This window comes from Canis aureus, chromosome 6, assembly GCF_053574225.1.
Source record: "Canis aureus isolate CA01 chromosome 6, VMU_Caureus_v.1.0, whole genome shotgun sequence".
NCBI classification, from domain to species: Eukaryota; Metazoa; Chordata; class Mammalia; order Carnivora; family Canidae; genus Canis; species Canis aureus.
In genome coordinates this window covers 25,058,628-25,083,728 of record NC_135616.1, presented here as the reverse complement: position 1 = coordinate 25,083,728, position 25,101 = coordinate 25,058,628, and the positions used below count along the sequence as shown (strand labels likewise).

The 25,101-nt window shown below is 35.0% G+C and overlaps 1 protein-coding gene across 15 annotated transcripts in view; it reads left to right on the top strand.

Annotated features, from left to right (window-relative positions):
• The window catches only part of NOL4 (nucleolar protein 4), a 524,626-nt gene extending 506,190 nt beyond the window's left edge, over window positions 1–18,436 (top strand). For all 15 annotated transcript variants that reach the window (XM_077900412.1, XM_077900413.1, XM_077900408.1 and 12 more), the window contains one exon: window positions 16,491–18,436. In XM_077900412.1, the coding sequence (XP_077756538.1) occupies window positions 16,491–16,684 (194 nt within the window). In that variant the 3' untranslated portion in view covers window positions 16,685–18,436. The remainder of the gene's footprint in view (window positions 1–16,490) is intronic.
• Window positions 18,437–25,101: the final 6,665 nt, after the last annotated feature.

The following is a 25,101-nucleotide window of genomic DNA, read 5'->3' as shown; positions in this document are numbered from 1 at the left end:
AAAAATCATTCACTACCATCAAGTGGGATTTATTCATCAGATACAAAGCTGTTTCAATATTTGCAAATCAGTCAACATGACATAACATCAATAAGAGAAAGGATAAAAACCATATGTTCATTTCCATAGATGCAGAAAAAGCATTTGGCAAAGTACAACATCATTTATGATAAAAACCTCAACAATGTAGGTTTAAAGGGAACATACCTCAATAATAAAGGCTATATGTGAAAAATCTTCAGCTAACATTATACTGAATGCTGAAAAACTGAAAGGTTTCCCCCCTAAGGTCAGGAACAAGACAAGGGGTAAGGAAGAAGTAAAACTTACACTGTTTATAGATGACACCATACTGTATATAGAAAACCCTAAAGATTCTACCAAAAAACTGCTATAAGTGATAAATGAATTCAGTGAAGTCATAGGATACAAAATCAATGTATAGAAATCTGTTGCCTTTCTATATACCATTTATAATTGCACCAAAATTAACAAAATACCTGAGGAATAAATTTAACCAAGGAGATGAAAGACCTGTACTCTGAAACTGTAAAACATTGATGAAAGAAATTGAAGACAACACAAATGGAAAGACATTCTACGCTCATGGATTGGAAAAACAAATATTATTAAAATGTCTATACTATCCAAAGGAATCTACAGATGCAATGCAGTCCTTACCAAAATATCTACAGCATTTTTCACAGAACTAGAACAAACAATTGCAAATTTTGGATGGGAACACAAGACCCCAAAAAGCCAAAGCAATCTTGAAATAGATAAACAAAATTAAAGGTATCACAATTCCAGACTTCAAGGTATATTACAAAGCTATGGTACTGGCACAAAAATAGACACATAAATCAATGGAACAGAGCAGAAAACCCAGAAATAAACTTGCAATTATATGTGAATTACTCTATGACAAAGGAAGAAAGAATATACAATGGGAAAAAGTCTATTCAACAAAGGGTGTTGGGAAAACTGGACGGCAACATGCAAAAGAATGAAACTGGTCCACAGTCTCACACCACACATGAAAATAAACTGGATTAAAGACCTCAGTGTGAGACTGATACCATAAAAGTCCTAAAAGAGAGCATCAAGAGTAATTTCTCTGATACTGGCGATAGCAACGTTTTTCTAGATGTTTCCTGAGCCAAGGGAAATAAAAACAAAAATGAACTATTGGGCCTACATCAAAACAAAAAGCTATGCCCAGTGAAAGAAACAATCATCAAAGCTAAGAGGCAATCTGAATGGGAAAAAATTATTTGCAAATGACATATCTGATAAAGGGTTAGTATCCAAAATATATAAAGAACTGATACAAATTCAACATGTAAAAAAAAAAAAAAAAAAAAAAAAACCACCCAAATAATCCAGTTAACAGATGGGCAGAAGATATGAACAGATATTTCTCCAAAGGAGATCTACAGATGGCCCAACAGGCACATGAAAAGATGCTCAACATTACTCATCATCAAGGAAATGAAAATCAAAACTACAATGACTTATCACCCCACACCTGTCAGAATGGCTAAAAACAAAAACACAAGAAAAAAGTGTGGTGAGGGTGTGGAGAAAAATAAACCCTCTTACACTGTTGGTGGGAGTGCAAACCAGTGCAACTACTGTGGAAAATAGTACAGAGGTTCCTCGTAAAATAGAACTACCTTACAATACGGTAATTGTAGTGGGTATTTACCCCCAAAATACAAATACACTGATCTGAAGGGACACATGCACACCTATGTTCGTTGCAGTATTATTTACAATAGCTAAATTATGGAAGCAGCTCTGGTGCCTATCAATAAATGAATTGATAAAGAAATGCTATGTGAATAGAATGGAATATTATTTGGCCATAAAAAATAATGAAATCTTGCCATTTGTAATAATAGGTTTGGAGCTAGAGAGTATAATGCTAAGCCAAATTAGTCAAATAAAGACAAATACCATATGATTTCACTCATGTGGAATTTAAGAAATGAAGGAGAAAGGAGAAAGACAAACCAAGAAACAGACTCTTAACTGTAGAGAGCAAACTGATGATTACCAAAAGAGAGGTGGGTAGAGGGATGAGTGAAATAGATGAAAGGGATTAAAGAGTACATTTATCATGAGGAGCACTGAGTAATATATAGAAAACTGAGTATATTTACACCTGAAACTAATATAACATTGTGTGTTAACTATATTGGAATTAAAATTTAGAAAATTTAAATTTAATTTAAATTTAACTTAACTTAAAATTAACTATCACATTCATGTATCTTTTTTAAGTGTCAACCTGACTGGTCAAAGGGTGCCCAGATGTTTAGCCTACCATTATTATGGGTTGGTCTGCATGAGATTAACTTTTGAATTGGTAGACTAAGTAAAGAAGATGGGTCTAATATGCATGGGCATCATCCAATCAAATGAAGACCTGAGTAGAACAGAAAGGCTAAGTCAGATTTCCATCTGCTTCTTTGATCTGGAAAACAGTCAACTCTTGCTTTTGGACTTAAACTGAAAAATCCATTTGGGGGTCTTGAGCCTGCCAACTTTTAGTCTAAAACTTATACAGTCACCTCTCCTGGTTCTCAGGCCTTAGGACTTTGACTGAAATTGCACCTTCAGCTTTCCTGAGTGTCAGCTGCAGATCTTGGGACTTCCCAGCCTCCATAATCAAGTGAGCTATTCCCTCATTACAAATATTATACCCATACACATATATTAGCTGTTGGTTCTGTTTCTCTGGAGAAACTTTACTAATACAAAGAGTCATATAAACTTGAATAATCCCTTAGAGTTTAACATAACTAATCCATGAATCCCCTATTATTACTGAGAAGTTAAGGCAAGGGTAGGATCCCAGTTTTGAATATGATCTCACATTCATTGGACCATTTAACATTCATAATTTCATTTCTCCTGCTCCAACAACCTGACAAATGGACAAAAGTAGGAGCAGTATTCCCATTTTACTTGTCAATCTCAGAGAATAAAAGATTTGCCCAAATGTAAGGTTCACATATCTAGAAAAGTTTCTGTATTAAGACTTGAACCCAGTTTTTCACATACTAGTTTTATGCTCTTATAACTATATATCTTTATATGTATATATTAATTGAGATTTCATCATTTGAAGATGAAACCTGTGTCCAACTCTTAATTCTTTAGTAGAGTTTTACTATTTACTCGAGTTTTTAGTACTTTAACACAGGTACAGTTTCCATTTAATTTACATCTTTAAAATATCTTCAAATATCTTTGGAAATAGATTGAATGGATACACATAAACAGATACATCTTACAGGTGAGATTTTGAAATTGTAGTTTATTGGGGTTTCCTATTAACTTAAAAATGGAATAAGATAAAAGTAGAAAAGAATAAAACAAATATCTAGTCTTTCCTGAGGACATTCTGGAGATTTTTTTTAATCTCATCTTGCCTTTTATTTCCTAAGTTTCCTACTAATCCTTGGAAACCCTTAAAAAGGTAAAACTTTAGGGGTGTCTGGGTGAATCATTTGGTTAAGTATTCCACTGTTGATTTTGTGTCAGGTCATGATTTCAGGGTCATGGGACAGATCCCTATGTTGGGCTCCCTGCTCAGAGCAGAGTCTGCTGGAGATTCTCTCTCTCTCTCTCTCTCTCTCTCTCTCTCTCCCCTTTTGTTTACTCTCCCTCCCCTGCTCACACTCTAAATAAATAAATACTCTTTAAGCAAAAGGAAAGGTAAAACTAATCATTGGGGTGTAGATGAAGGCAAAACCCAATAGTCCAAGCAATTAAGACATTTTTTACCTCAGCTCCAAAAAATAATAAATGAATGTTCTGGGCTTATTTTTTAAGGGATTGCTTCCTCTTCCTTGAACAAAAAAACATGTATGAAAATGCATAAAGTCAAGTAGTACAATAATTCATTATACTCTCATGTAATATATTTGATTCCATTGAAGTTAAACAACTCCTCTCTCTACTGCAATGTTTGCGTCCTTTCTCACAATCCAAAACTAGGCACAAAATAAGCATGCTGAGTTGTTTCCCTCATAAATCTCTAAGACTCTGCTGGGACAATGACTCACTGCCAGGTCTTCCTACAGTTTATCAGAATGATTAGTCAAGTCTCTACAAAATAATGAATTTGATGCTCGAGTGGAAAGGCTATATACAATGAAAACACTAAGGCAGTTTACAGAGCTGAGTGCCAGCAGTTAGCAAATATAAGTGGAAGAAAGATGGGCCTTCTTAATGGGGGAAACAATGGAGTCATTTCAAATTCTGTATAAAAATTTATTCAACTGCAATTTTGCTCTTTGGTGGTTTTGGTTTTGTTTTGTTTAACAAGGTACATTTAGATGAGAAAAAATGAAATAAAACAAATGGATTAAGACAATGAAAAAGATACGAGAAGACCTGGTGAAGGAAAAATTTAATAGATTAAAATTTAAAAAACAGATCTAAGAGATCTGCATGTTAAATATAAAGACTCAGCTAAATCTGGCTCAGGAAATCATGTACAATTTTTTGTAATGTATGGGATATCATCAATTACAGTCCAAAGTAAACATTCAAAATTGCCTTCAAATCAGCCCAGAAGTATATTACAGAAGATCTAATTCAACCTATAATTGCTGTCAGTGCTTGATCCTTCATTTTACTAGAAAGTAGACTTATGATGTAGGTGGAGAGTAGGGGTGATCCATATACTCTTTTCTGTCTTGCATAATGCCTTAGATAGCTACTTGACAGTGATAAATACCTTGCTTTATGTATTTTCTTAGTTGTCTGTAGAACATGTATCTCAGCAATTTGGTACATACTTTATGGATAAATACCCTGTTCCTGGGTAACTTAATGTTGATTAATCAGTGTTAAGTAGAAAAGGATAAATTTGATGAGGTCAAGAGGAGTTAAGTACTTGGCAGCAGCACAATCTATTAGACCTACAGTAGACCTGAATGGTTTGAAAATGGCTTGAGTTTGGCACAAACTGCAGAGGAGACAAACAATTTTCACTGAACTGTAGCATCCGACCTTCTTTCCTATCAAAGGATAAGTCCCCTGAAGATGGAGTGATCCCAGACCTTATATTAACACATCATATCTTGTTCTATTTTAATCCATTATTTGTTAAAGGATGGATTCTTAGGAAGATGCATACATAAAATGGTTTCATTTTGATAGAAAAGACCCATACAAAACCCAATTTTGTAAAAGTAAAGTAAATTTGTATTGACTTTAAGGCAAAAGCTTTAGATTAATAATTCAGGGAAAGGTTCAGAGTCACAATTGTCTAAAACTATGTGTCCCAATAATATTATTACCTTAAAATTAATAAATAAAAAATTACAAAATTGTAGGAAGAAACTGGCCTAGCCATAACTTTTAAAACACTTCTCACAGAGAATGATAGAAAAGAAAATCATTTAGACTTGAAAAAACAACAAAAATTTAATCTGAAAAAAAAAAAAATTTAATCTGACTATATTTAGAACCTGCCCAGACATGTTTGACAACAAATATTCTTTCAGACATATTGACTAAGCAAATGATGACAACCAAAGATTATTAATATACGGAAAGCATTGTGTTTAGAAATATTTATAATTAATGAAGATGAAAACACTACACATTAAATTTGTTGGATGGAACTAAAGTGGTATTTTGGCACACATGTTACAGAAAGACAATTAGTGAGCTATTCATTTAAACCAAGAAGTTAGAACAGAGAAAATAAATGGAGAAATTAAACAGAAAAAAAAAGCAGCAATAGAGACCAATAGAAGCAAAATCTTTGAAAATACTTAAAAATATCTAGCAAGATTAGCCAAGAACAAGTATAAAATAAGAATGAAAGAACAAAATATTTTAAAAATTAAAATATTATACCTTTATACTAGTATATTTGAAAAATTTAGACTGTTGTACAAGAACATAATTGGCAAATATTGACTCAAAAAAAGATATTCAACATGAACTCACAATGATTAATACATAAAAACCAATGCATTAAAAAATAAGACTCAGATAGTTTTACAAATGAGTTTTACCAAAACTTTAAGGATAAAATACTCACTTCGACAAACAGATCAAAAAGAGGGGAAAAGAAATGAAAAGCACCTCAGCACATTTTGTGATGCCATCTTAATCCTATCATTAAGAACAGTATTAAAGGGCAAAATCTATCATCACTTCTGTCTGTAACTGCAACTCAGTATTTTGAATTTAGTAACGTGTATCTGCTATTACCCAGGCACAGCACTGGATGCTTTGTATGTATCAGCTAATTTAGCCAAGATGATAAAGAATAATAGTTAATTTTTTTATCCTTTGGCAGAAAAGTATGAAAATATTATCAAATACTAGTATTAAATATATGATCAAAATAGAAAATGAAAGTAAGCCTGCAACCAAAGTAAGTTTCTAAATGGCTCATGTGTTAGTCAAGCAGGGAAAGTAACTTCACTTACTCATAGTGAGTTTATTAAATTGTGTTTGATTGCAGCAATTGAAGAAATGTGTTTATTTTTTTTTAAATTTTATTTATTTATGATAGTCACAGAGAGAGAGAGAAAGGCAGAGACATAGGCAGAGGGAGAAGCAGGCTCCATGCACCGGGAGCCCGATGTGGGATTCAATCCCGGGTCTCCAGGATTGCGCCCTGGGCCAAAGGCAGGTGCCAAACCGCTGCGCCACCCAGGGATCCCCAAAGAAATGTGTTTAGAGAAAATAAACTTGCTTGATATTAGCATTATGGCAAAAACAGTGCTTGAAGGGCTGAAATTGAGATGTTGGCAAATAATTAAAAAAGAAGGCAACTGATTAAAAGTGGTTTTGAAGTTGAGATGTTACTAATACTGCTGGGGCTTGAGTAATTAATGATGAATTTGAAGTGACAAATGACTTTTAGTGTTTATGAACAGTAGAAGTTGAACACCTTTAGCTGAGAATATTTTTAAAACAAAGAACAAAATAATTCAGTAAAACCTGAAGTGGAATCTGCTAAGATGTATGAAGCAGAAAAAGGCTTATTTGGACAAATTTACTGTTCATTAAAACATAAGGCATATGGTTATTTCTTGAACTATTCATTTCTTGAAATAGGTATATTGTGGAAAACATTTACTATCATGTGATACTTGAACAGTAGTGTTAACTTTAAACTTTGTTTTCATCAATTTAAACATCAGTTATGTGATATTTTGTCAAAAATAGTATCCGGATATCCTTACTTGTCCTAAGACACAGCAACTTGATGGCTTATGGGAAATTATTGCAATTTTTTTCAGGTCAGGGCCAAGACTGAAATTTTTCTGAACAAGAACTGCCCTCAGACTTTATTACCAAACACAAAATGGCTTTGGAAATTAGCTTATGCTGCAGAATGGACAATGATTCTTGATGAATTCAGTCTAGAATTACAATATCAAACAGTTCTTGTATGTGAAGCTTATGCTGTGATAAAGCCACTTTGCTGATGACAAACATTGTTTGGATCACATGTAGGCTAAGCTGCTTTATAAATTCATACTGTTCAAGTCAAATAAGAAGTTAAATCTAAATTTTCACACACATTTCTAGTGGATATATTCACCGAGCACACACTACAGGCTCAGCAATGTTTTTTGGGACTTTATACAAGTGCAAAATAAATCTCCATATTACAAAATAGTTTTTATTGTTCAGTTGAAGAATGGCCAGATAAATATGCAATGAACTGATAAGTTACTAGGTAAGTATCAAAAAAAATCTAGTAGGCAGCTATAAATGCTTTACAAATGATGAATATACTCAATTAAAATTATAATCTTGTGGACTATTATCAGTATTTGGAAACAACTATCTGTATAAAACTGATAAAATCTCTGTACAGATCCACATTAGCAGATAGGCATTTACAATTGATTTTGTAACAGGGAACATAAACTTGAAATCCCAGTTAAGCAAAATGTTGTTTCCCTCCTCCAAAGAATTTCACTGTTAGTAGTCCTATACTACATATTTTGTAATATATTTATCAATTGTTGAATTTTGAGTTTTGTCCATAGAAGTTTTGTGAAATCTTGTAACAGCAATTTTAACATATGTGAGGTGATATATCATGGTGGCTTTGACTTGCACTTCTAGGTACTATTGGCCACCTATAGGTCATCTTTGGAAAACTCTCTATTCAGATCATCTGCCCATTTATTAACCAGGTTTTGTGGGGTTTTTGGTTTTTGCTATTGAATTATATTGAGCTTGTATATTTTTTGGATGGTAACTCCTTATCAGATATATGGTTTTCAAATATTTTCTCCCATTTTGTAGGTTGCCTTTCATTTTGTTGATGGTTTCCTTTTAATTTGACATAGCCCCTATTGTTTATTTTTTCTTTTGTTGCCTTTGCTTTAATGTCAAATCAAAAATATCATAGCCAAGTTGATGTCATGGAGTTTACTATCTATTTTTTTTTTTTAGGAACTTTATGGGTTCAGGTATTAAAGTGTTTGACCTGCTTTGGATTATTTTTTATCTATAGTTTAAGATAGAAGCCCAGTTTCATTCTTTTGTATGTGGCTATCTGGTTTTCCCAGTGCCATTTATAAAAGAGACTATTCTTTCTCCACTGTGTATTCCTGGCTTTTTTTGTCATAAATTAATTTACCATATACACATGGATTTAGTTCTGGGCTATGTATTTTTTCCATTGGTTTCCATGGTGTGTTAATGCCAATACCAGGCTATTTTGATTACTATAGCTTTGGTAACGTTGTTTGAAATTAGGGAGGATATTGTCCCCAGCTTTGTTCTAACTCAAGATGAGACTATTTGAGTTCCTGTGTGGTTCCATACAAATTTTAGGATTGACAGTTTTATGTCTTTTTTTTTTTTTAAAGATTTTATTTATTCATGAGAGACAGAGAGAGAGGTAGAGACACAGGTAGAAGGAGGAGAAGCTGGCTCAATGCAGGAGCCCGAAGTGGGATTTTATCCCAGAACTCCAGGAGCACGCCCTGAGCCGAAGGCATATGCTCAACTGCTGAGCCACCCAGGCATCCCTATGTCTTCCTTTCTAATTTGGAATGCATTTATTTAGTTACATATTTATTTACTTATTTAATTAACTAATTTATTTTTACCGAATTGCCCTGGCTAGCACTTCCAACACTATACTGAATAAAAGTGGTGAGAGTGGGCATCTTTGTTTCGTTCATAACCTTAGAGGAAAAAAAAACTTTCTGCTTTATATTGAGGTACATTTCCCTCTATGCCTGCTATGTTGAGAGCTTTTAAAATACGTTGGATTTTTTCAAATGTTTTTTCTGCATCTATTAAGATGATCATATGTTTTATATCCATTTTATTAATGTGGGACATCACAGTGGCTTGCAGATATTGAACCATTTTTACATCCTTGGAATAAGCCCATCTGATCATGCTGTGTGATCTTTTCAATATATCGTTGAATTTGGTTTGCTATATTTTGTTGAGGATTTTTGTCTATATGTTCATCAGGGATATTGGCCTTTAATCACCTTTTCTTATGCTTAAATATCAAATTTAGTCAAGGATACCATATCACTGCAGAAAATCAAAACACAAAGGCAGCATGAAGAAAGGAACAGAGGATTTGCAAAAAGCCAGAAAACAATGGACAAAATAGCAATTAAGTATTACTTTAAATGCTTAAATTCTCCACTCAAAAGGTACAGAGTGGCTAAATTGATAAAAAAAGAAAAAAATAAGACCCATCTTGATACTCCCTATAAGGGACTAACATCTGACCTAAAGAAACATACTATCTGAAAGAAAATAAAAAAAGATATTTTATGCAAATAAATGGAAGCAAAAAAGAAAGCTGGGGTAGCAATACTTGTATTAGACAAAATAAACCTTAAAACAGAGACTCTAATAGGAGACAGAGAAGGGCATTACACAGCAGTAAAGGATGAATCCAGTAAGATGATAATATAATAGTTGTAAATACCTATGTACCCAACATAGAAGCACCTAAATATTAAAAGCAAATATTAACAGACATAAAGGGAAAAACTGACAGTAATATGATGAAAATAGTAGAGAATTTTAACACTCCACTTATATCAATGATAAATCTTTTTTTTAAGTGGCTTTAAATTATACGTTAGACCACATGGACTTAGCAGATATATAGAATATTCTATCTAAAAACAGAATTCACATTCTTTTCAAATGAACATGGAACATTTTCCAGAATAGATCATGTTAGGCCATAAAAAAAGTCTCAATAAATTTAAGAAGATTGAAATTATACCAACTGTCTTTTCTGACCACAACAGTATGCAATTAGAAATCAAATAGAAAAAGAAAAAAAAAAGCTGGAAACAAACACGTAGAAGCTAAATGTGCTACTAAACAACCAATGTTTCAACAAATAAAGAGGAAACTGAAAAATACCTTGAGACAATAAAAGTAGAACACAAAGTTTCAGCATTTTCAGGATGAAGCAAAAGCAGGTCTAAAAGACAAGGTTATAGTGATATAGGCTTACCTAAAAAAAAAAATATTTCAAATAATCTAACTTTGTGCTTAAAGCAATTAGAAAAAGAACCAACAAAGCTCGAGGATAGTAGAGAGAAGGAAATAAGATCAGAGCAGAAGTAAATGAAATGTAATCTATGAATAAAGTTAATTAGAATGTTAAAGAACTGTGCTCTGAAAACATTAAATACTGATGAAAGAAATTGAAGACAACACAAATGGAAAGATATCCCATGCTCATGGATTGGAAGAATTAATATTGTTAAAATGTCCATACTACCTAAAGCAATCTGCAGATTTAATGCAATCCCTATCAAAATACCAACAGCATTTTTCACAAAACTAGAACAAATAATATTAAAGTTTGTAGGGAACCAAAAAGACATCAAATACCCAAAGCAATCTTGAAAAAGAACAAAGCCAGAGGTATCACAGTCCTAGATTTCAAGATATACTACAAATCTGTAGTAATCAAAGCAGTATGGTATTGGCACAAAAACAGATACATAGATCAACGGAATCGAATAGAGAGCCCAGAAATAAATCAGTACTTATGTGGTCAATAATTAGTCCATGACAAAGGAGACAAAAAATTGCAGTGGGGAAGAAAGACAATCTCTTCAAAAAGTGGTGCTGGGAAAACTGGACAGCTACATGTAAACACACACACACACACACAAAGAAGAAGAAGAAGCTGGACCAATTTCTCATACCATACACAAAAATAAACTCAAAACGGGTTAAGATCTAAATGTCAAACCTGAAACCATAAAACTCCTATAAGAAAACATAGGCAGTGATCTCTTTGACACTAGTCTCAGCAACATTTTTTGATAGGTTTCCTCAGCCAAGGGAAACAAAAGCAAAACTAAAATTCTGTTGGGAAAACACCAAAATAAAAGGCTTTTGTGCAGCAAAGGAAACCATCAAACAAATTGAAAAGGCAACCTCCTGATTGGGAGAAGACATTTGCAAATAATATAGCTAATAAGGGGTTAATATCCAAAATATGTAAAGAACTTATACAACTCAAAAAGCCCCCAAACAATCTGATTAAATAAGTAGAGGACCTGAAAAGATGTTCAATGTTAAATAATGTTAAATAATAAATGTTAAATAAATAAATAATGTTAAATAAGTAGACGACCTGAAGATGTTCAATGTTAGTAATCATTAGGGAAATGCTAAAACCACAATGAAGTTACCACCTCACACCTGTCAGATTGTCTGGACTAAAAAAGACAGGAAGTAACAAGTGTTGGTGAAGATGTACGGAAAAAAGAAACTCTCACGTACTACTTATAGGAATGTAATTTGATGTGCCCACTATGGAAAATAATATGCAGGTTCCTCAAAAAATTAAGAACAGAAATACCATATAATCCAGTAATTCACTACTGGATATCCACCCAAGGAAAATAAAAGCACTCATTTGAAAAATGATATATGTACTTCTATGTTTATTGCAGCATTTTTAACAACAGCCAAGATATGGAAGCAACCAAATGTCTGCCAATAGATGCATGGATAAAGAATGTGTGTGTGTGTGTGTGTGTGTGTGTGTGTGTGTGTGTGTGTGTAATAGACTGTTACTTAACAAAAAAGAATGAGAAATTGCCATTTGAGACCACATTGATGGATCTAGAGGGTATTATGCTAAGTGAAATAAGCCTGAGAAAGTCAAACACCATATGATTTCACTTGTTTGTGGAACTAAAAAACAAAACAGATAAAAGCAGGAACAGATCCATAAATACAGAGGACAAACTGATGGTTACTAGAGGGATGGAGGATGTCAAAATGGTTCAAGGAGTGTAGAAGATACAGGCCTCCAGTTAGGGAATGAGTAAGTCACAGGGATTAAAGGTTTAGCTTACAAAATATAGTCAATGGGATTGTAATAGATTTGTTTGGTGATGGATGCTAGCTACACTTATAGTGAAATGGCAGCCTATATGGGAGAAGATATTTGCAAATGACCTATCTGGTAAAGGATCAGTATCCAAAATCTATAAAGAAGTTATCAAACTCAACACCCTTCCCCACCCCCCAAAAAAAAATCCAGTTTAAAAATAGGCAGAAGACATGGATAAACTTTTTTTCCAAAGACATCCAGATGGCCAACAGACACACAAAAAGATGTTCAACATCACTCTGCATCAGGGAAACACAAAAACTATGAGATACTACCTCATACCTTTCAGAATGGCTAAAATTAACACCACAGGAAATAACAAATGTTGGCAAGGATGCAGAGAAAGGGGAACCCTCTAATACTGTAGGTAGGAATGCAAAATGATTCAGCCACTCTGGAAAACAGTATAGAAGTTCCTCAAAAAGTTAAAAATAGGACTATCCTATGACCCAACAATTACACTAATAGGCATTTATCAAAAGAATACAAAAATATGGACTCAAAGGGGCACATGCACCCCAATGTTTATAGCAGAATAATCAACAATAGCCAAATTATAGAAAGAGCCCAAATATCCATTGACTGATAAATTGATAAAGAAGAGGTGATATAAATATACAATGGATTATTACTTAGCCATCAAAAAGAATGAACTCTTGCCATTTGCAATGATGTGGATGGAGCTAGAGTGTATTATGCTAAGCAAAAATAAGTCCAAGAAAGACAAATACCTTTCGATTTCACTCCTATGTGGAATTTAAGGAACAAAACAGATGAACCCAGGGGAAAGGAAGAAAAAAAGAAGTGAACCATAAAATAGACTCTTAACCTATAGAGAACAAACTGGGAGTTGCTAGAGGGGAGGTGGTCAGGGGATGGACTAAATGGGTGATAGGTATTAATGAGGGCACTTGTGATGAGCACTGGGTGTTATATGTAAGTGATGAATCACTGAATTCTACTCCTGAAATTAATATTACCCCAGATGTTAACTAACTAGAATTTAAGTAAAAACTTAAAAAGAACATAGCATAACAGAGTTGTCAAATCACTATGCTATACACCTGAAACTAACACTGTACGTAAACTGTAATTTAAAAAAAATATATCAACAAATATGAGTTATGGATATACATTTTCATTTATTTACAACTTACTTATGACTTAAATATGTCCCCAAACCTTTTTTAAAAAGTGGATCTTAATTTTTCTAATTTTTTCATGTTAGCATGAAATATCTTTTACTCAAATTTTCAGAATAAAGCAGGTCTGCCTAATTATGGTTTTCAAATGGCCCTGCCAAGTTTTTTGATTATTTGCTTTAACACTTGTTGTTCAAATCATTTTCTCTTGACACATCTATTGTGTCATTATTATTGCTTGTTTGGTTAACTGGTCCCACTCTTCCAGAACCATATTTTTTAGTGGTTTTGTGATCTGAGCAAATCTCCGAGAATATTTTTCTGGACTTCTTTAAATTCAACATCTTTATAAAATTTGAAATTTTACTTTTAATCAATTGTCGTTTGGGTTAAGCTAGGCCAGTCAAGTATGACATTGTCTGAATGGCGAAGATAAGAATACTAGTGACAAACAAGGGGCTGTTTGAGTAGTCCGTAGTCAAATAGTTTGTTCATTTATGACTATTTAAAATTTTTTAGTTGCCCTACTCAACCTCTTAACTTTGAAGACCTGAATAATAAATACTCAGCAACAAGAATTCCTTACAGTTTTATTATACTTAATTCTGATCCTGTATCCAAAAGACACCAAGATAATGAAGTCAACTTTCTTCCAGAAAAATAACAATGGTATGAGTTGCTTCTGTGTTACTGAGCTATCTAGAATTTGCCTAGGTTAATAATCTGAAAGAAAGTGAAAGGGCAACCCGGGTGGCTCAGTGGTTTAGCACCACCTTCGGCCTGGAGTGTGATCCTGGAGACTGGGGATCGAGTCCCATGTCGGGCTCCCTGCATGGAGCCTGCTTCTCTCTCTGCCTGTGTCTCTGCCTCTGTGTGTGTGTGTGTGTGTGTGTGTGTGTGTGTTTGTGTTACTCATGAATAAATAAATAAAATCTTAAAAAAAAAAAAAAGAAAGTGAAAGCCACGTCTTAAATTTCAAAGCCTCTGCCCCTGAGCCACAGGCAGAAAATAACCTATAAACTGCAGTGTCAGAATGAAATCACAGTCTCTTTTATCCCAAAAAAGAACCTGAGCCCTAGCTTCAGCCTTTCTCAATTCCAGTTAAAGATGTCAACCAGCCACTTGGCTTATCAGCAAAACATCACAAAATGTTACAACTTCTAATAAAATAAGGATAATCAATTAGACATGACATATCGACATAACTTAAGAAAATCCTTTCTGTTTTCTTTTATAAAGATTCGTACTAGTATTGGGATTCTTGAGTATAAAGGGGGGAAAAAGACAAATTTAAAGTTGGTTCATCCGCAAACCAGAACCCATTATGTCATATTTTCTTAATCCACTCAGAGTTTTCCAAATAGTTGAAAGCATTTTAATAGCAACTAAAGATAGTTGCTGTTAATGATTTGCTTGAATACTTGTTCATTAATTCATATTTGCCAAGTGTGACATCCCCACATCTCTCCCTTTTCAGCTTGCTATGTCAGAATCATAATGTTGTAAAGAGCAGAACAAATGGAATCTAACTCCTGCTAGAAAATCAAGGCTCTGAAAGACTGTGGCAGAAATGGAAATAAGTCCATCTCAAATGTCAGAGTTCTTGTGTGCTAGTCTTGTCTCTGTCCTAATTAAATTACAAGTGAAACTGTTCGAGTCTCATGGGACACTTGCCTCCAAGCTGACAGGAGTCTTCTCCCTTCAGGGTAAAGGGTGAGGGGGATTGGGTCTTGACCTGTCTCTATCAGGCTTCAAAAAGAACTAACAGGATAAAATAGCATCCCTTGTTTCAGTTCATGAAATGAATACCATTATCTGAAAAGTTACATTTAAGAAAAATTTGTTAAAATACTTTCAAGTTAGAGCATCACTACAGCTTTTGAGCATGGCTTTAATCGTGTACACATTTATTCATATTTATTCAAGGATTTGAAATGCATTACTCATTGCAAATAATTATAGTTCTTACTTTCATTAAGTAATTGCTATTACGACACTTAGAAACCATAATAACACATAAAAAACCTTAATAATACAATAATTGATGTAAAGCATCTTAAAAATCTTTAATTCAGACATTTGTGTGAAGTAACTAAATTGTTTTAATTCAGATGTGTGTTAAGTAACGAACATTATTTTAAAGTAAAAATTTACCCCCAAAATTTGACAAAATGTTGTCAAAAAGCAGATCTAATTATATGTAATAAACCTTTTGACACCTAATGTTTCCTGCAAGTAAATATAGAAGCAGCTTTAGCATTACCTAAATCACTATTCCTAGTCTGGTTTTTGTTTTTTGTTTTTGTTTTTGTTTTTTTGGTTTTTTTTTTTTGTAGAATTGTTTTACTGATCACTTACCCATTGTACTCTTCTAAAATTCTAATTTTAGTCTAATATTTTTCAATACTAACCATCCTAATAGAAGAACAGTATTTGCCTGAGATGAAAAAAATCCACAATTCACATCCTTACTGTGCCACTTAATAGTTGTTGAAACTATAACCTTGTCATTGAACTCCCCTGTCCAAAATTTCCTTTGTTCTAAATGGAGGAATTCCTAATCTGGATCATTAGCATCACAATCTAGGATGTTTCTGCATTGAATTGGTGGAATCTAAAATTATTTGTGAACCAATGGTACAAGCACAAAGAATTTGTAAGTCTCAACATTTTAGCTACTGCTGAGAAACTTCTACAGGGAAGTAGACTTAAAAATGAATTTTCCGAAAAATACATGTTAGGAGAAGGTTGTCGTCTTTGCACAATAAGAGGGGATTGCCTGGACAAGGAATCTGAGACTACTCAGCCACTCATTTCACATCATGTTGCTCTTTGGTATCTCTAAGAAGAGTAAGTGAATTAAGTCAATTTAATGTCCGTGTTCAAAGTACCGTAACAAAGATTGTTCCTGTTAATTTTGTAATTTTTTTTTCTAGGACCCACGGATCTCAGCATGAAGAGGCAGTTGGCAACTAGCTCAGGATCCTCCAGCAGTTCAAGCTCCAGACCCCAGCTGAGTCCAACTGAAATCAATGCCGTGAGACAGCTCGTTGCAGGATATCGAGAATCAGCTGCATTTTTATTGCGTTCTGCAGATGAACTGGAAAATCTTATTTTACAACAGAACTGAGTCAAATGACGAGCCTATTCACTGAGGTCTAAATTTGCAGTTTCCACTAATGACATTTTGATTTCCCAGCAGAGATGCTTCTGGTCTTACTGCACAGTCTTAAGAGAAATACTTCCATTATGCCACATTGTCCTTGATCCATGAAGTGATGTGTTAAGGTGCTTCAAAGGAACTCTGACCTCTGAAGTACTTGAGATACTGTAATGTGTCCAGCCTACTGCTTTTTGTTTTAGTTTGTCAGCATAAATATCTGGGGCAAAAAAACAAAAAACAAAAAACAAACAAAAAAAGGCTGTATATTCCTAATTCAAGGATAAAACAGAAGAAGCTTGTGGTATGAAAAAAATAGTTCAAGATCCAACTGAAATATTAATGGACTTATTATTACTGACTTATTGGATGGAAAGCTGCATTATCTGGCAAAAGAAAAAAAGCCAATTTTCTTGTTGCTACAGGATATAACAACAATGAGAAGGATCTTGTATTAAAAAAATGTGTAATTTTTATAAAAAGAAAACTTGTTTTTCATTCAAAATTGTCATTTTTACTTTGGTAACTTTTTCATAGGTCCTAAAAGAAAACTGTTTTGAGAAACTACTGTAAGTACCTTTTCCATATCCCTTTGCCTTTTCCTCTTTCCAAATTCTTTCTACAGAAATAACAATGCTAGAAAACACACCCTGGCTAAGTTCTTTAAACCGTCACATCAGGAGCTACTTCCAAGAGAAGCCTGCGTTTCTGCACTCAGGCTCATCATGCCATTCAACATTGCAGTTTCGCAATAGAGGTTTTCATCACAGAATTTTTTAATATTAAAAAAGACATATCATTGAAAAAAAAAATCACACCTTGGTTCCTTACAGCTGCTCACCCCGGATTGACGCTGCTGTGTTACAGGCATGCCTCCAGCAGCAATTGGATGTAGGTGACTGAATGTTAAGCGGTTGCAAGTGACAATCTGAAAATTTGCACTCGTGTGTAGTTTTTCTTTCTCTATTTCAGAAATAGTTTCCAAAAAAGACCATTACCTCTCCTGATAGAATTTGTATAATTTACAGTTCTAGGTAAAAATGTAAAGAACTCTCAGTGGATGCAGCTGCAACTTTCAATGAACTGTCCCCACCTCTCCCCTTACTCTTTGCCCTTCTTTCTTATTTTATAGTGTTGGATACACAGGAATGGTGTTTTCTTTGTGCACTGAGGCAAGCCTATTTTTTAAATACTTAGGGAGAAGTACATCAGTTTATGCTTCTTGTACAATTATTTTTCTGTTGTTCAGCTTTGGTTGGATTACAAATTCTTTGTGCATTCCTGAATTTGCCTTATTTCATGTAAAACTTACGTCATTCAGTTTTTGATAATGAGTTTAAGGCATCAGTGATCTTTCTTATCTACTTGTTACATATAGTTTTTCAAGTAATGACTGTGATTGTGACCAAGTAATGTGCACTTTTTCTTGTAACTGTGGACATTGCTATGCTTTTTCTTCTAGCGTTTCTAGAATTACTGTTCCTTACAGTTACGTAAACAAAAAACAAAAAAAAAAAAGAACTTTTGTGATACTGTTGGTGAATATAATGTGAAAATCTTATTGAAATATGAGTATTTTGGAAATACATAGATGCACAAACATCTTTTAAGGTGTGGATTTAGAGTTTGCTTATTTAAATGAAAATTCAAAAAAAATTCGAGGGCTGGTATAATTTTCTCTGTTTTGTTTGGTTTAATAAACAGATTTCTGTGTTAAAACAATGATTGTGAAAACTTACAAACTTTCTGAATGATACTATACTTTCAGCAGTTTACTTTGAAAATATGCAATGCTGTTTTGTATGCAACATTGAGCACAAAAAGGACAGTTTAACATTTAATCAGCAGGTTATCCCAAGATCCCCTAGAGTCTCAACATTGTCTAGTAAAGAATTTATCCCAAGATAAGGTAAGGGAAATTAGCAAGCCAAGAATATTTCATTTGCTTATTTAAATTTAATTCTCTTATTCTTCATTTACCAGAGTACTCTGGCTCTTTCAGTCACTCCTGATTTAACATCTTAGGAGAAGCATTTCCCTGTTTTAAGTTCCTGTTTTGTATTTTGGGTTTTGTTGCAGTCATCTAGCCATCTTTGAGAAGTAGCAACTATGTCTGAGTCTTCAAAGTAACAGGTTTGAGTTTGGCACATCCATAAAAAAATCCTTAAGAGTGATAATGAAGCAAACGGAGTAGAGAAGGTAAGTTCCAGCAAGGTGATCGTGCTTTCATTATGTCCCCACCTTCTAATGTAACTCCCAGCCCTACCTACCAAGAACTAAATTCCCCCTCAAAGTTTCTGCTTTTTGAACATTTATCCCAAAGAATGAGGGTACTGGGATTCCGATCATTTCCCTAGGAGTGCTCAGAGGCCAAAGCCTTTTCCTTTAGAACTTGTACCTAAAAAACATCAGGTTCCTCTTTGACACTGTGTCACATGAAAATAAATCATGTCCCCTTTATAAGGCATTTTGGAGAAACTAGGTGCAGGTTGTATCCTCATTGTACTAAGGTGATTGGAAATTATCACAAACACAGAGATCAAACAGAAGTTTCTGCCAGTTACCTTTATATACAACAGCAGTGTGTTGTGTGTGTTACTTTATCATACCTAATAAGAAAAAAAATGCCTTGAAATGACTACAGAGACTGCACACACAAGCCATTACTGAATTTTCTTAAATTGTATAGTTTAAGGAAAAATACTCAGTAAATGGGCATTCAGATATAATGACAACCACCCCTTACTGATTACTTATACAGGGAGAAGCATTTTGTTTCCTTTCCTTTTCACAATAACCGTAGGCACTGAGGGTAGCCACAGTCCGTCTTACAAAGGAAGCTCAAGAAATTGATGTAGCTTGCCAGGAGCACAGACTGAAGGCCTCAGCCCTCATTTGAACCCAGGTATACCTGATGCCCACTCTCCCCTCTTGGTAGCTGGAGTCTGATGCCTCCCAGGTACTAAATAATTGTCTTCTACCCTGCGACTCAGAACCAGATTGTTAAAGTTTAGTATGGTACATAAGTAATAGTTTTTGAAAATGTTCTTGGCATCAAATAAAGCTTTTGACTTGAACATAGAGAGTTTTATCCTGCTTATAGAGGTTTAGTTTCCTTTAAATTACATTCTCTGCAAATATCAAGGGCAACAATAAAACCCACCACTAATGACAATCAAATACATGAAGCATGAGGGGGAGGCAGGGACTTTTTAACAATGAGGTGAAAGGCAGTATCCAGCTGATCCCATAAAGATTAGGTTCCTTCACCTCAACTTTTAGTCTTCAAACACCGATAGTCTTTTAGTCTTCTACACCTATAGAGTTAGCCTTCCTGCAATCGTAATTAATCTTTACACCATTAATACAAATACTCAGACACTAATCTTAAATGCCCAAAATATTTTCTAATTTCTTATGGCTCAAATTTCAAACTTCAGTTCATAACTAAAAATAAAAAATACAACAGGAAGACATTAACACATTTTCCATGTATTTAAGATGTAGAAATTTGGCAAAGTAAGGATTGAGTACAAGCTACCATACAGGAGCTTACTATACTACCTGGAGCTCATCTCCTCTCCAAGATTTTGAAGGAAAACAAAATACTATGAGCAACCTATCTCCATTGTTAATTAAGGTCAATCATGTTCCACATTTAACTTTATTTTCTGATTGAAAAAGAAACTTGGGAAATAAGGGAAGAAGAAAGAAAAATAGTAATTCCAGCATCCATAGAGAACCATGAATATCATTTTACAGCCTATCTTTCAAATTTTACCTAAATAGGTATATAAAGATTTGGTTTCACTTTCCTAGAGTATTTCCTCAGCTGTTTTTCTAACCTAACAATACACCATGTGTTCTTCTTAAGTATGATTCTTAATGACTGTGTAGTATCACATTGTCTGAATGTACCTGTATTAGTGTTCTATTGCTGCGGTAACAAATTACCACAGACAACAAATTTATTACTGTCTGATAGGTCAGAAGTCTCACTAGACTAATATCTAGGATTCAGTAAAAGCATTCCTTTCTGGAGGCTCTTGGGGAGAATGTTGCCTTGCCTGCTCTGCTTCTCAGAATATTCCTCAACCAGTGTCCCTTCCTTTCATCTTTAAATCTGACTTCTTCTTTAGCCCCCCTTCCACATTTAGGACCCTTGTGAGTACCTTGGGACCACATGGATCAAATAGAGTCATTTCTTTATATTAAAGACAGCTAATTAGAAACCCTAATATCCTCTCCAAACTTAATTCCTCAACTTGAAATGTATCAAAACACTGACAAGTTCTGATAATGAAAAAGTAAACATCTTTGAGGGACATTATTCAGCCTTAATTTCTTTTTAAAAATACCACTCTGTGCCCAGATACTATAGGTGCATTTTCCAATCTCCTGTACTAAAAATCCTAAGTCAGCAGCACAAACCTTTTTCAAAGGTTTGTCAGCTGGCAATACTACATGTTCTTTTTTCCTGTATAAAGGATACAGTCTTAGAAATTTTAATGGAATTTTTTCCCTCCCATGTCTCACATTCAAATTCAACGTTATGAACAAATGAATATGGTAAAAGTACAGCTAAATCTTCCACAGGAAATGAAACAAAGATACCTCTGAACGCTTTCCTCCATTTCCATTTCTTTGAAGGTGGTTCTGCCCAAGAAATTCCCTGACATATGTATGAGAAGACTCCAACTCATTAGGCCAGAAGGGGTACGTGAGAATCCAAAGCTGGTTAAATTATTTAAGTAAACCAACTGCATTTATAAAACTTCTAGTGCCAATTACTAGTGGCGTTTTATTTACTTGAACAAATGATATATTTGACATTAAATGATTTTAGGTGACCCTTCTTTTTAACAAATAACAAACTGAGCAATAACAAATATACTGAATTTAAGATAATCAGCTGAGTTTAAAAATTAAATTTGCTAGGACAACTGTACTTTTATCTACATGTCAAAATTTTTATTTTCCCTTATTTACCATTTTTCCCTTTAAAGGCTATCCACTAAATGAAAGAAGATTGAGATCATTCAAGACCATTTTTAATGCTGTGTGAGGGAAAAAATATAATAAAAGCATAGAGCACAGAGAGCAAATGCTATTACTACCAGTGTGAGATTGGCACCAGTTTTTTCTTCCCCTCTAAAGTTCTGATTTCTCATATTCTTTATTTATCAGAGAATGAGATCAGTCTGCCTACGATAAAGGTATCATCTACTTACTGAAGGTGTTCTATTATGGTGGCAGATTATTCTAAGTTCCTTTGTTGTTGTGAACTACTCTCCTTGGAGTAGTAAGCCTCTTAGCTTGTTTTCTTTTCATTCATCTTAACGACTATGTATTCTTTGACCTACTATGTGCTAGGCATTGTGCTGTCATACAGAAAACAAAACAAAACAAAACTGGAGGGTATTATGCTGAGTGAAGTAAGTCAGTCGGAGAAGGACAAACATTATATGTTCTCATTCATGTGGGGAATATAAATAATAGTGAAAGGGAAAATAAGGGAAGGGAGAAGAAATGTGTGGGACATATCAGAAAGGGAGACAGAACGTAAAGACTGCTAACTCTGGGAAACGAACTAGGGGTGGTAGAAGGGGAGGAGGGCGGGGGGTGGGAGTGAATGGGTGACGGGCACTGGGTGTTATTCTGTATGTTAGTAAATTGAACACCAATAAAAAAAAAAAAAAAGTCAAAAAAAAAATAAAAAAAATAAAAAAAAATAAAAAAAAAACAAAACAAAAACAAAAACAAAACAAAACAAAAACTATTCCTGCTTCAAGGGGTCCCATCTGCTGGAGGAGAGGGACAGAAGTACAGATAATTACAAATCAAAGGGATAAAGATTAACGGCATAACATGTAATGATAGGAACATGCCAGATAGGTCAGAAAAGAGCACTGATCCTGTCTTGGCAGTAGAGCATGGGCTGGGGCTAGCTGGTCATCAAGACTGGAGCTGTGAACAATATCTGGCAAAATTGTCAGGTGTGTTTGGGCAGGAAAGAAGACAAACATGTTAGAGAAGGGCATTTCAACTATAGGGGACAACACAAGAAGAGGATAGAGGAGACATGGAGTGGCATGGTGTGCACAGTAACTCAAACAGCTTAGTATTGCTGGACAGTAGGGTTTAAGAATCGAGAGAGATTCCTGGGGAGGAATAAAGGAGCCCTATCATGAAGAGCCTAGCCTGCCATGCCAAGGAGCTGAGCTATGACCTGCAGAGGATCAAGAGGCACTGGCCTATCAGTGGTGTGGTAAGTGGTGTGCTGGCTTGGCTTTTGACTGTTTGAATGAAATTCTGGGGAAGGAGATGGAATAATACTGGGACATAGGACCTCCCTCCCAGGAGAATTAAGTAAAACTACTAATAAAAAAAAGGGGGGAGGGAGTATGACATGAGCAGCATGCTAACAAGGAAGGAATGGTTTGTACTATAACCACTGAGAACCGGAAACCAGGATAATTCCCTAAATGTCACAAATTAATGTGGCTTCTTTCTCAGGAGACAGATACAAGAAAAGACAGGTGAGTAGAAAGGAATTTTGAAAAAAAAAAAAAAAAACTCCACTATGAATACCCTAATTTGGAAAAAGGGAGACTGAGGGGTGGGTGGACCCCCCCCACCCCCCGGCAATGTACACAACCCTTTAGGAATGCAAGTCCCTCCCTGTCCTCACAAGCCTCCCAAAGTAGAAGCAGTGCTAGAAACTGACATATTGTGCATCTTCTGATGGAAAAGGCAGGCTGAGGAGTAATGGCAGAGAAATGGTAATACCCTGGGCAAATTTTCTTTAAGAATAAGATTTCAGCCAACACCCCATCTTCCTGTCCTATCTTCTTTCTCCTTTCCTTTACCTCCTCCCCACCCCTACCTAACAACATGATGGCCAAAACTCATGAGCTCCATTTTTCTTGCTTGATTTTCTCTGAGAGGAAAACAAGCAAAGCTGTCAGGGGAAAGGGTAAGGCATTAGGAGAAATGAATGATTGGGTCTCATTGCCTCCGTGAAAAGAAAAATTTCAAAGGACCCACCCTGAAATCAGGGAATTTAGAAATCGTTAGACTAATTCCTTATCTCCAAGTGTTGATAGCATAAAGTCCTACCCAAGTGGAGTTTAAAACAAGGACATTGGAGAAGAAAATCATTGCAGACTGGTGTTGTCATTTCAATGGCCAGAAACACCTCCTAGGACAGATAGAAGTTAAACAATGAGCATGTCCCATAAAAATTAGGTGGAAAGAAACAGTATGATACCTAGATATCCAGCCAATAGCAACGAATGGAAGGCAGGCAGACAGGAAAGATGAGTTCATAGAAGTTAAAAAAAAAATATATTTGAAATAAAGTATCTCCCAATATATCATTTTTTTTTTTCTGCAATAAATGCTTTGCTTGCAACTATAAGACCAGGGGAAGCCATTTTTTACCTCGCTTGACAACCTGACATTGTAAGAATGGCATCTGTGACAAACTTTTCATTTTAAGGAATCTTTCTTCAATAGCTCCTAACTTCAGAAATGTCTATTACTGTGCACATTGTCTATCCATTAAGAAACAGGAGGGATATCTTCTACACCACAGCAGACCAAGGAGAACATGTGGTACCTCTGGGAACTGGATAGAAGATCATCAGAGTTGCTCTAGGGAGCTTGGCATCAGAGAAGGACTTATTTAGCACTGCTATTGCAGACTCCTAACATGGTGTACATGGTAGGATTTTGTTTTTTTCCAGTAAAATGAAAATTACTCATGAGTTGTGTTTCCTTTGCAAAGTATGACAATGTGCTATTTCACGTATCACTTGTGTTCTACACTTCCCATACAGAGAGTGGAGTAGTGCCGGACTTGAGACCTGCAGGAATGGGACAACATGCCTGTTCCACTCACAAATCAATTATTCTCATTCTCTTCATTATTATGCAGCTCAGCTGCAGATATTGCCAGTGCCAAAGACCAAATTAAATAAGATGATCCTTCAAATAAATAGGAACTCATCCTCCTGACTGGTGCCTTCGATGGCATGTTTGGATAGGAGTGACTGCAGAAGGCTCAGCCCCAGTGACCCCATGTCTAGACTGGGTGAGGCTAAAGCCTGCAGCATAAGGAGGAGCAGCTGGAAATGGAAAAGACCTCGGCGAATTGTGGATCTGCCCACATATATACCAGGCGCCCTGCTCAGTGGCCGGTGCTTCAGGCCAGCAGCATATTCTCCTCATTAATCTAAACACTGCTGCTGGTGTTGTGACATAAAAGGCCAGCTCAGCTGACATTTGAAATGAGTCCCAAATATACAGACAGTTATGGATGATCAGAAAGGAGAGCCCAGCTCGGCTTGGCAAACTACCACCACCAGTCTTTATCTCCCTCTGCG